At 40.2% G+C, this 12,958-nt stretch overlaps 1 protein-coding gene across 3 annotated transcripts in view; it reads right to left on the minus strand.

Moving 5' to 3' along the window:
- Positions 1–1,591: 1,591 nt before the first annotated feature.
- The window catches only part of LOC120049659 (receptor-type tyrosine-protein phosphatase delta-like), a 225,566-nt gene continuing 214,199 nt past the window's right edge, over positions 1,592–12,958 (minus strand). For all 3 annotated transcript variants that reach the window (XM_038995997.1, XM_038995996.1, XM_038995998.1), the window contains 7 exons: positions 8,111–8,396; positions 6,643–6,821; positions 6,404–6,530; positions 6,020–6,145; positions 4,876–5,030; positions 4,076–4,211; positions 1,592–2,778 (listed from right to left, as the gene is read on the minus strand). In XM_038995997.1, the coding sequence (XP_038851925.1) occupies positions 2,710–2,778; positions 4,076–4,211; positions 4,876–5,030; positions 6,020–6,145; positions 6,404–6,530; positions 6,643–6,821; positions 8,111–8,396 (1,078 nt within the window). In that variant the 3' untranslated portion in view covers positions 1,592–2,709. The remainder of the gene's footprint in view (positions 2,779–4,075; positions 4,212–4,875; positions 5,031–6,019; positions 6,146–6,403; positions 6,531–6,642; positions 6,822–8,110; positions 8,397–12,958) is intronic.

Below are 12,958 nucleotides of genomic sequence, written 5' to 3' on the forward strand. Positions count from 1 at the left end.
ATAGTGAAGGGACCCTTTGGCTGAGTGTCTATATACTGTACACTGTGTCCGTTTGCTGGAGTCCGTTTGACTCATTGGAAATAGAGAAAGTGCCTTTTACTTTTAAGGTCAGTAAAAGCTCATGGACTCCACTAATTGTCCCATGATGCATGTCTTTGTCGACAACAGGCACTTGGCTTTGACTCCCTTAATTTTCCTAACATTCTTAATAGTCCTAGTTTGTTTAAAATGCACATTGACTGGTTGCCTCTCTTTGAATATACATCTATCCCAATTAAGTGCTGGATCTTTTTATAGATTTAAGAACTTGAAATGAGTACAAAAGGACAATACGAAAGGGGGGGTAAACATCGGTCTCCTTCCCATTGAATGCTCTACTATTTTAAAAAAAATATGATTTTCACTGAGCCACAAGAAGGCCACAGAAACTGAAAATAGAAAGCCTTGCCATGTACGCATTTGCATATATAATTTCATATTATGTAACAAATGAATACTTAAGATAAAAATTAAATATACAGTTATATGTACTATATGCACGGACTACTCAAATATTACAATAATGTGTGAAATGAAGGTTATAAAAAAAACAGACAGAAATATAAGGCACTCTAAATGCAAAATGAAAACATGTTACGCTGTTGAGCGTTTGAACACCTCAAGAAGAACGTGACGTCTTTGTACCTTGTCCCTTGTCCTAGTGTATGGAACATTGACTTAGTCTAAGCGACCCCCTGCTATGGAGCTACAAACTTTATGAGCGTATCTAAATGCACTGGTGATACGTCGAGTGACACGTTCCTCACCTACATGCCTCACCACAACAACAACGTCACGACTAACAAAGTATCCATATGAACCCTATTCGTAATACACCTATTTATTGCACGAGAAAATATGCACTGAATCAGAATACGTTTTGTCCTACTGATGTGCATTCCAGTGAAAAATCTCTTCATTTCCCCCAAAGTATAGACATCTCATTGTGGAAGCTTTCATATACAATCCATTCATTTTATATATGTACTTTATTTCAGTATACATATGTTATAGGTTATGATCATATTATAATTAATATATCATTCATATCTGTCATCTTCTATATACCATAAATACGTATATATAACGTATCTTATCCATCAGGTGCTCATCTTTTACCTTCATTCTAACATGGAAGAACTAAGATAATCGGTAGCAGCAACTTCATACTTTGCTCATCCCTGTTGATTCCACAAAGCCCCAGTTTATCGCATGAGTGTGTAAGTAAGTTATTGTGTATCCGATATTGGACAAATAAGACAAAACTAAAAAACCCTGTAGCAAAGTCAACATTTGGTAGTGTGAATACAGGACTGCACATATTGAGACAAACCCCCAAAATTTGCAAGAAAAACTAAAAGAGCAAAGACTTTCTCTGCATGACGGTGCATACATTAGAACAGTTCTACAGCTTAAAAAAATACAACTCGGAAGAGAAAAGTGAACGATTACGCAAATACTTTGTTTGATTCACTTTGTCGAGTGATACGTTGTTAAAAAAAGGAAATCAAATTTCACACAGTTTAAAATAAAGCACATATCAACTGTATAATAAAGTACTAAAAAACTAAATCAATAGGTTTTATTTGTTTCATATATCTTTAAACATTTCCCCTTTCCCCCCAATTCTTTAAATGATGAACGTTGCGACAGGAAACGGGGTATTTTTTTCATAGTGGACCAAGCACTGGTGTCTTCTTTTTCAATGGATAGATGTCTCTGTGTAGTTTGATTGTGGGACAGAAATGTCTCTTTACAATGTGCATCAAGTTTTAAGCCATTCTGTGTGCCTCCATTTCTCTCTCTTGTGGTTCGTAATATGATGCATTACTTGTCGATGTAATAGTACGTTGTGTTATTATTTTGTTTGTGTTTCTTTCAGTTTTTTTAACCCAAGACGAATCCTTGAAGCAACAGAAAAAAAATAATTCCATAAGATGCTTCAACAGTCAGGATTCCCTCTCTGTTTCCCGTGTCAGGATGAGTTCCATGGGTTTTGGGAAACACTTGGTCCTCCAGGAATAATCTTTATGAATTTTTTGAAATTTTTGTGTCTCACATCTAACACTTAGGGCTCTATTCAATCAGATCCGCTTTAGCCGACATCCGTGTAGTGGTTGTTTTGACGGTGTTGGAGGTGGAACTGCGTTAGAGCTGTCAAATCCACAAGTGGCTCCCGGCATTACACCTAAAGTGGGCATTGCCATGGGCTGCATGGAGTCGCATTAACAGAATTCCAATGCAGCCTTGTTTACAAGTTGGAACACTGGAATGTAAGATGGAATCTACACCATTATGATGATAGAAACCCTCATTATTTACTTTAATGATTTTTCTATTTGAGTGTAATTATTTCTATATAGCCTACACTTTCTCGCTCTGAACTTCTAATGCGAGTGGGGTGGGTGTGGCTTCGTGACAATTATCGCAAGAGCAGCTGCTCACCGCTTTGACTGCTCCAACGCAGTTCCACCTCCGACACCGCCAGAACATCTGCTATGCGGGGGTCTGCTATCGCCGGGTAACACTTGATCTGATTGAATCTAGGCCTAAATTGAGTCTTTAGTTAGGAGTTAAGAAGTACTTTCTCAAGCAGGAAATTATGGCTCAGAAGAGAGGCTCGCTGGGGTTGTCCAAGGGCCTTCTGCTTTTCCTCCGGGACAGGGACTCTTACGTTGCATAGTGGTCAAAGCTTCCAAGGTATTCCAAGCCAGCTCTGTAACAGAACTGGTATTGATCCTGAGGACAAAGGAGAGAAAGAAAATTAGACATTGGTCCAAAATGTTTGTCACCATTTTCCAACCAGGTCCTATTCATTTATTTATCTGTCTGTCTCGCTGTCTTTCTTTTCTGTCACTCTCCATATGTATGATCTTTAGTTTCCATGGCCTCAATCATTATCTCTTTCTCCGTCTGCCATGTTTACATTTTCATTTGCCGCTGCTCAGAAATGAGATAAATAAAAACGTACTTAATTCACCACAGAGTAGAAGATTGCTGCTTTTAAGCAATTTCAGAGAGCCACTTGTAAGCTATTGTGTGTCTTTTCTATAGATCTTGGAAACAGTTGCCTGTCATCCATTCAAAGGATATTTTGTAGACGGCAAGTGGAATTCTGTATCTCATGAGCATCAATTTGTATACACAGTCTTGGTTTGAAAACACAGAGGAAATATGACTGCTGACTCAATATGACTGCTGACTTCACCATGTAACAGTAGAGAAGTAGCTACCTGATAAGTGCACAGATTATGTTGATAATTCACTGTGCTGGGTAACTGCAGTCATTTCAATTCAAGGATAATCCTGTGTGTTCCGTTTAAATGCTAAGTGTGTGGTGCTGTGGGTTGTTTGCTCAACCCAACACATGGTAAATATTTTTGAGACGTACTACTTATAAATAACTGTGGGTTGTTACCTGCCTAATAGTTAATAGTATACACTGAGTGTACAAAACATTAATGACATCTGTTTTTTCCATGACATAGGCTGACCGGGTGAAAGCTATGATCCCTTATTGATGTCACTTGTTAAATCCACTTCAATTAGCGTACATGAAGGGTTAAAGAAACAATTTTAAGCCTTGAGATATGGATTGTGCATGTGTGCCATTCAGAGGGCGAATGGGCAAGACAAAAAATGTAAGTGCCTTCAAACGGGGTATGGTAGTAGGTGCCAGGAGCAGGGGTTTGGGATTTTCACGCTCAACAGTTTCCCGTGTCTATCTAGAATGGTCCACCACCCAAAGGACATCCAGCTAAACTTGATACAACAATGGGAAGCATTGATGTCAAAATGTGCCATCATCCCTTTGGAACACTTTAAAAGCCTTGTAGAGTCCATGCCCCAAAGAATTGAGGCTGTTTTGAGTGCAAAAGGGGGGGGGGGGGGAGGGTGCAACTCAATATTAGGAAGGTGTTCCTAGTGTTTGGTATAGTTAGTGTATAGTGTGGTAGGTAGGTAGGTTATGTATCATGTTTGGTTGTCCTCCATAAGGTGAGAGGTGTGGAAAGTACAGGTAAACAGGGTATCTCACCTCTGTCTGCACCATGGCCGGTCTCTGTGTCCGGAGCATTTTCACTGTCTGGAAGATATCCACCACGCCCTCGTACCTCATCCGCTCTAATACGATGCTGAGGGTGATGAAGACACCGGTCCTACCCACACCCGCACTGCGAGAAACAATCAAAAGATAATCAGACAGAAAATAAACAGTCTGAGAACCTCCAAGCTGACCAGACAAAACAACACATGACCAGAAAACACCACATGACCAGACAAAACAAAACATGACCAGACAAAACACCACATGACCAGACAACACCACATGACCAGACAACACCACATGACCAGACAACACCACATGACCAGACAACACCACATGACCAGACAAAACACCACAGTCTAGACAAAACACCACATGACCAGACAAAACAACACATGCCCAAACAAAACAACACATGACCAGACAAAACACAGCCTCGACAAAACAACAGTCTAGACAAAACAACACAATCTAGACTATTTATAAACTAACTGCAGTATTTGTCTTTGTTCACGAGACTGTACATATATTAATGTTCCCCACTTGCCATGATATCTCACAGGACTGCTGTGGGGTGTCTGGGAGCTAATTTATTGTCTGGATAGATCTTTATTCTGATCTTTTATCCTGGTAAGATCAAAGTTAAGCACCACTGTTTCCACTGCAAGTTGAGCTAAATCTTTTAAATACCATTAAACGTTGTGGTCTGTTATTGTACTTGCTTATCATTATAAACTGTTTGTAAATTATATAAAACTCCATAAAATATTGTTTTGAATGTGGCTCCTTACCTACAATGGACAGATATAGGCCCATCTTGGCCAAACTGTTCTTTTGTTTTATGAACTTGGCCAATAAAATCGATGAAGCCCTCTCCCGATTTTGGCACACCTTGCTCGGGCCAGTCTGTAAACTGAAACTGCCTTACCGTCCGTGACTGTCCGTCCTGGACAAATAGGGAGAGAGAATACATTGTGTTCACTTGAATGGAACGTCAAGCCAAGAGGATGAAGTCAAGACAACCTGTACATAGCACTTGACAAACAGGCCACATAGGAAGATAGTAGAGAAAAAAAGAAAACGGACAGTCTCAATATGCCTCAGTAATGACGCTGGCTTTTGTGTGCTTTTCTATTGAAGATATTAATATCGGTCATTAACGAATCAGGGAGCCCCGAGGCACAAAGTTATAAGCACCAGAGACAGGTGTTTGTTACTAAAGATATCTGTAATTTTCACCTGAATGTATTAAAATATGAATACTAAAGACGCTAAGTCCTTTGATGTGCCTGAGTTTTGGCAGGCTCTTGAAAAGCTGTCTTTCAGGGTGTGCATTACTTAAGTGATATTGTATCCCTTTGATAAGGGGAAGCAATCCCATTGAGGTTCCAGTGTAACACACACTACAAAGGAGAAGCCTGCACCATTTATCAGTGTAAGCCTTTGATGGAATTAAGTCCCAGCGGCTCAAGGCTGCCATGCGCCGTGTTTGTTTTTACACCTTTGACACATGTCATAATTCCCTCAAATATATTTATGCATATATTCATTTAAAAACCTCCAGTTCGGTATAAACAACTTATTTGATGTGGGTCCCAGATGTTGGCTTGAGGACTACTGCACAGTTAAAAACCCCGGTCAGTAGGAGTCGGCCAACTGTCAGTCCAAGTCTCAATCTGAACCGTTAAAATTAAATGGCTCAAAGAAATGGTAGCGGGTGCTGCCAAGTTTTTATCATGAAACAGAGGCAGAGTTATTCAAAGACAAAAACTTCAAAGTAGACAGATTTATGCGTTTGACCAAACTCCACACAATAAACAACGAATCTGATATATTTTGACAAAAACTACAAAGTCAGGAACGCTTCATAGCACTGTCAAATCTCAGTGAGCGTTTGGACAGTAAAAGACGGGTGTACAACAGTATAGTACTTACCCTGGCGTCAGTCACTTTGAACTCTCTCAGGATGTACTGGGGCATGTTGTACTCAGCCATGGGGTCCACCACAAAGTACTGGTATCTGGCCGACCTCTCTGCTGGCCAATACTGGTGGCATTTTTCCTGCAGCGGGGGAAAAACAACAGAAACAAACCCCATGAGTGAGATTACCTCATACGGTACAATGAAATTCCAGCAGAGTGTGGCTGTACATGCTGTTTACGATGGCCCAGTGTTGGTCTGAATTCAATTTATTTAGCATGTTCGCATAGTTCATTTCTATATCTATTGTCGGTTATGTTATCATGTTAAAGTTGTAGCAACATTTGGTTAGCATGGCCAACAGAGTGCACAGAAACAACATAGTTTAGCTTAACATACCCTGCCCATTTCTCTGAGCTTCGTTAGCATGACTACGATGGTGGAGTTATGCTCCCAGAGCATCCTCCAGAAGTCCTCTGTCGTCTCCGCTAGCGGCCCTTGCGTGGCAATATAGGCTTTCTGTTGCCTGAAACAATATAAAAATAATCAGTATCACAAAATATAAGGTAGAAGTGGACTACTATGAGCCTCAATAATTCAACCACATTGGTCAACATGTTGAAAGAAGCTCTCCTCACCTGTATCCATCAATGAAACTGGCATTGATGTAGTCGGAGCCCTCCACCCCTCGGATTGGCTGAAGACACACTCGCGTGGACTCGTATGGCATTATGTTCACAAGGCGGTTCTTGAACTTGTTGCAGGGGAGATTGGCACTGATGAATCGCGAGGTATGGGCTTTAGTGTTGGCTAAACGCTGCAGAGAGGAAGATAAGAAGCACTGCCTTTAGGTGACTGTTGGCTAATGCAGCTCTCTACTTTATTTCCCTAGTGTCTTGCTTGTGGTTGACATAACAAATAGGGGGCTTGTGTAATATAATGCTGGCAAAAGTGAGGGAAGGACATAGTAGGATTACGGGTTCTTGGCTGCCAAACATTCTGAACGGAAAAAGGCTACACTTTTCAACCTCATATTCATCATCTCCAGCACCAAACCAGTGTCTACATATGTGAAAACACTGCGTTTCTATGATCTGTGGTTAAAAAGATAAGAAGAAAGGCCCCAAAAAATGCTTCTCTTTGACATCAAAGGGTAGCATTAAAAGTTAAAGAAAACTGCGATTTTCTAAACAGGCAATGAGTTTTTAAATGTTTAAACTTTTGATGATGTCATCGGGTATAACTTTTTTACTTGATATTGTTTTCTATAAAATGTATAAATGTGCCGTTTTCACATATGTAGACACTGGTATTGTGCTGGAGATAATGAAAATTGGGTTGAAAAGTGGTGGAATTGCCCTTTAAGTATGTAAAGGAGAATCAAGGGAATTATTGTTGCTCCTCAGATTTGCAGCGCGGAGCAAAGAATTGCATGTTGTGATTAAACAAAAAACTTCATGCCGCAGCAAGCCCGATGTGGACAGGGCCATGGGTAATCTAACCTGTATCATCTCTTAGGGGTGCGTAACAAGCAAGGCCAAAAAGCATTACATACAGCACATATAACACACCGCAGACTGGCTGACTATGACGGGTGGGTTAGTTGGAACGAGGGGGTTGGGGTTTCTACATGAAACTATATCTAACCACCCTCTGACTTTCAGTAAATACAAGAAATTAAAGTTTGCGATCTGACAAAATTGGACATAAAGTCACTGGCGCTTGCTAGAATGTTTTTTTTCTCTTATTTTCTTTATATAGCTAGTTCCTCTTTTGTCGGCATGGTCACTTTGGAACTATAAAGCAGGATATGAACTGGAGCACATTGGTCTTGGGTTAGCATCTAGGCTGTCCAATATCTTTAAGTTGGCTGTTTGTCTGTATCATTGCACCCTTTATCATTTTATCTATTCCTTTTGCAATATATTTTTTATAATTGCATGCTTACTCATGTAAGCCTCCTGTACAAGCTACTTTTACAACTAGATGCACTGTACTAAAATAATTCCCCTTGAAAATAAATGGCATTTTTGTGTGGATTTTTCCAATTATTATTTTTTTTATTTTTTTTATTCCATGGCAATAATACAACGCAGACCAGCTCACCTTGAACTCCAGCTCCATGCCCGTGACGTTCTCTCCGCCCTCGATCCCAGTCAGCTTCTGGATGTAGGCGTAGAGGTTTCGGGCGGGCACTTCGGTGGTGCCGCATGTGACGGCTTCCTGGAGCGCGTCGTGGATGAACACGTACTGGTCCTCCGTCTGCACCATGTAGTTCCGCTGGGCGCGCATCAGCGTCACGTGGCCGTAGATGTCCACTGTCTTCTCGTGCTTGATGCGCTCCAGCATAGCGTCGATCACGATGAAACAGCCCGTACGGCCCACCCCGGCACTAAAGACAAAACAAAGCGACACTTAAGAGACAATATTCTGTGCTGCACACCTTAGCACTGTGCCCCCAAATACACACGAAGAGGGAGGGAAATGGTCAGAACTGACAAGGTTGACTTGCTATTGGCTTGATTTGAGCCGCATTGACAATAGATGACTTGACCTAACTGTTTTAGTGGCTTGTCCAGCTTGACTGAAGAGACACTTGAATAACCTTTGAAGTAAGAACTCTATTGAGATAGTGGGCCAATAGCGTCACAATTTCCGCTGCAGTTGCAACTTGATACAAGTCATGTTGATGGTCATTCCTGAAATCTGCCCCCAGATTTTACTGTAACGTTCTTGTTTACTATACCCCCTAATCAATATAGCTTTGTTGTCTGCTATGTGCGGTGTAAGCCCATGATGAGAATGACTACTCTCCATTGGTTGATAATGAGTGACAGTTCAATGCTGAGAGAGGTGCCCTGTCTCAGCTGTGGGGAGCTGAGAAGTTCCCTGGCTACTCTAACACCTTGGCCACGCTGCTAACCCCTTGGCTGCTGCAGTGCTGACCATTTTGACTTTGAGTATAATCAAATCTGAAGTGGTGCTGCGGGAACCAGTGGGAGTTGGAGAATGGCTTTGGCTGCAGTTGTCTGGACATGCCCAGATTCACAAAACACTTAAACAAAAACTTAAGAAGCTTCATAAAAAAAAGAAGCTCATAAGTGCAATTCCTCAAAAATATCTTAAGATTTCACATTTTTCTTACGAACTTCTCAAATATCTTCTTACGAACTTCTAGATGATTGTCGCTAGGCAACCGATCTAGATAGCTATATTGCTAGCAATGACAATCATGCTCGCACATTTCTTACTGAGATGACAGTTCGAAAATATGTTTTTGGGTTTAAAACAATCACTACTGAAACTTTCAGATGTGAGTGAATGAAACATGTTCAATTGTTTTCATGGGTTTAGGGTTTAGCTAGAGTGCCTTCAGAAAGTATTCACAAACCTTAACTTTTTCCACAGGTTGCTGTGTCACTGGCATACACATAATATCCCATAACGTCAAAGTGGAATAATGTTTTTAGAAATTTTTACAAATTAATTAAAAATGAAAAGCTGAAATGTCTTGAGTCAATAAGTATTCAACCCCTTACTTATGGCAAGCCTAAATAAGTTCAGGACCAAAAATTGACTTAACAAGTCACACAATAAGTTGCATGGACGTATACAATTATATGTAAGGTCCCCCAGTCGAGCAGTGAACTTCAAACACAAATTCAAAGACCAGGGAGGTTTTCCAATGCCTTGCAAAGAAGGGCACCTATTGGTAGATAAAAAATACAATTAAAAAAGCATACTTTGAACATCCAGTTGAGCATGGTGAAGTTACAAATTGGATGCTGTATCAATACAGCCAGTCACTACAAAGATACAAACGTCCTTCCTACCTCAGTTGCCAGAGAGGAAGGACACCGCTCAAGGATTTCACCATGAGGCCCATGGTGACTTTAAAACAGTGACAGAGTTTAATGGCTGTGATAGGAGAAAACGGAGGATGGATCAACAACATTGTTGTTACTCCACAATACTAACTTAAATGACAGAGTGAAAAGAAGGAAGCCTGTACATAATACAAATATTCCAAAACATGCATCCCGTTTCCAATAAGGCACAAAAGTAAAACTGCAAAACATTTGGCAAAGAAATTAACTTTATGTCCTGAATACAAAGCATTATGTTTGGGGTAAATCCAACACAACACTTCACTGAGAACCACTGTTATTATTTTCAAGCATGGATGTGGCTGCATCATGTGCTCGTCATTGGCAAGGACTAGGGAGCTTTTTAAGATAAAAAGAAACGGAATAGAGCTAAGCACAGGCAAAATCCTAGAGGAAACCCTGGTTCGGTCTGCTTTCCAACAGACACTGGGACACAAATTCACCTTTCAGCAGGACAATAACCAAAAACACAAGTCCAAATATACAAAACGACATTGAATGTTCCTGAGTGGCCTAGCTACAGTTTTAACTTATATAGGCTTGAAAATCTATGGCAAGATTGAAAATGACAATGATCAACAACCAACTTGACAGACCTTGAAGAATTTTTTTCAAAGAATAATGTGCAAATGTTGTACAATCCAGGTGAACAAATCTTAGAGACTTACCCAGAAAGACTGTAATCGCTGCCAAAGGTGATTCTAACTTGTATTGACTCATGTGGTTGAATACTTATCTATTCAAGATAACATTATTAGTGATTTATTTTCATAGATTTTTTAAAAATTTTCTTCCACTTTGACAGAGTATTTTGTGTAGATCGTTAACAACAAATGACAATTAAATCCATTTGAATTACACCTTGTAACACAACAAAATGTGTAAAAAGTCAAGGGGTGTGAATATTTTTCAGAAGGCACTGTATCTTGGAATTAAGAACATTTCCAAGAAGAAATCCAAAAACATTATTTTTGAAAGTCAAATTTCTTAGTAAGAAACAGGAAAAAAACGTAAGAACATTTCCAAAAACTTTATTGAAGAATAGTAATTTTTCGTACGTTTTGTGAATCCGGGCTGGTCTGCAGTCTGCATTGTGGCTCTCTGCTGGCACTGCAATCACAGAGCATCCTCCACCTACAGTCCTCTCCAACCTGATCTGAGCTAATCACTATTTAATTACATTTTACATTTCAATTTAACCTCTATCTGAAGTGTCAAAAAGCACAAACACACACACACACACACAGTCTTGTACAGCTAACCTTGTGGGGACACAAAATTTAGTCCCATACAAATCCAATTTTCCCTAACCCTAACTTGAATCCATACTTTTACCCTAAACCTAACCTTAATCTTAACCCAAAAAACAAACCTTAACCCTAACACCTAAACCTAAAACTAACCCTAGCTCCTAACCCTATTCTAACCCTAACACTAACACTAATCCTAACCTTAACCCTAAACCCCCTAGAAATAGCATTTGACCTTGTGGGGACCAACAAAATGTCCTCAGTTGGTCAAATGTTTGTTTGTTTACTATTCATGTGGGGACTTCACACACACACACAAAATCACACACACGGCACACAAACATGGCACACACACAAATCACAAACATGGCACAAATACACAAACATGGCTCTCACACACACACAAACATGGTGCACACACACACACACAAACACATGGCACACACAAACATCACAAACATGGCACACACACCCATACAAACAAATGCGCTTCACTTTTTTCCCTGTGTCACTTTGAGATGCGGGTAAATTTGCCGGGTATCTTTGTAAGAGAGTAGAGCAGCTGACTTCAATTACTGCCATTAGCTTAGCGCAATGTGTTAAAAGCACCTAATGGCTTTCAAGAAGGCACTGAAAAGCAGGCCTCTTCATTAAGAATCCCATCGGCACATTGTCACATTAGAGCCAGAAAAAATGTCAAAGGAAAAGAGGGAAAATGTGGCGCTAATGTTTCAGTTCTTTTCAGAATAGATAGCAGCATAAACTTAATGACAAGGACAGACAGCTGAGGATGTCTAATTTTCATATTATGCTATTTTTCTTTACCACGCCAAATACGTTTTGAACACAAACATTTTTGCCACTTCCCCGTCTTAACTTTCATAGTGAGGTTATTTTTTTGACAGTATTTATTCAATTTTCTTCACAATGGCATTGTTGAGGAGTATGAACTCCAGTCCCCCTGACAAGCTCTTGTGTCCCCCAGCCGAGCAATGACAAGACAGTCCTTGGCTGGCTGCTCTAAAGTAAATAGGTTATTCAACTCATTAAGTCGACATGGCTACGAGGTGCGAGCCACGCTCCCCTGCCTTTCTTCCCCTGATAGAGCATTTGTTTTTCATTTATACAAAGGGGAAAAAAGGGAGGAGAAAAAAAATTCACGACTGAGTTAAGATAGTCTCCGGGGCCTAAGTCTGGCTAATGTGCCGTGGTGCAGCGGAGGCGGCATGGGAGAGAGAATTAAGACACATACGGGAGTCATTTGTCGCTGCAAAACATTATGTGCTTGCGTTTAAAATGGCCGACGTTCCCTGATTGACTTGGGGACGTGTTTTGACACAGGCTTTGTTGCGACTCTTAATTAAGGTACAGTTGAAGTCTGAAGTTTACATACACCTTAGCCAAATGCAATTAAACTCAGTTTTTCACAATTCCGGACATTTAATCCTCGTAAAAATTCCCTGTCTTAGGTCAGTTAGGATCACCACTTTATTTTAAGAAAGTGAAATGTCAGAATAATAGTAGAGAGAATGATTTATTTCAGCTTTTATTTATTTCAGCACATTCCCAGTGGGTCAGAAGTTTACATACACTCAATTGGTATTTGGTAGCATTACCTTCAAATGATTTAACTGAGCCAGGTTTGTAGAACTCCTTACTCGCACACGCTTTTTCAGTTCTGCCCACAAATTTTCTATAGGAGTGAGGTCAGGGCTTTATGAAGGCCACTCCAATACCTTGACTTTGTTGTCCTTAAGCCATTTGCCATAACTTTGGAAGTATGCTTGGGGTCATTGTCCATTTGGAAGACCCATTTG

Source organism: Salvelinus namaycush, chromosome 6 (genome assembly GCF_016432855.1).
Source record: "Salvelinus namaycush isolate Seneca chromosome 6, SaNama_1.0, whole genome shotgun sequence".
In the NCBI taxonomy this organism is placed as follows: domain Eukaryota; kingdom Metazoa; phylum Chordata; class Actinopteri; order Salmoniformes; family Salmonidae; genus Salvelinus; species Salvelinus namaycush.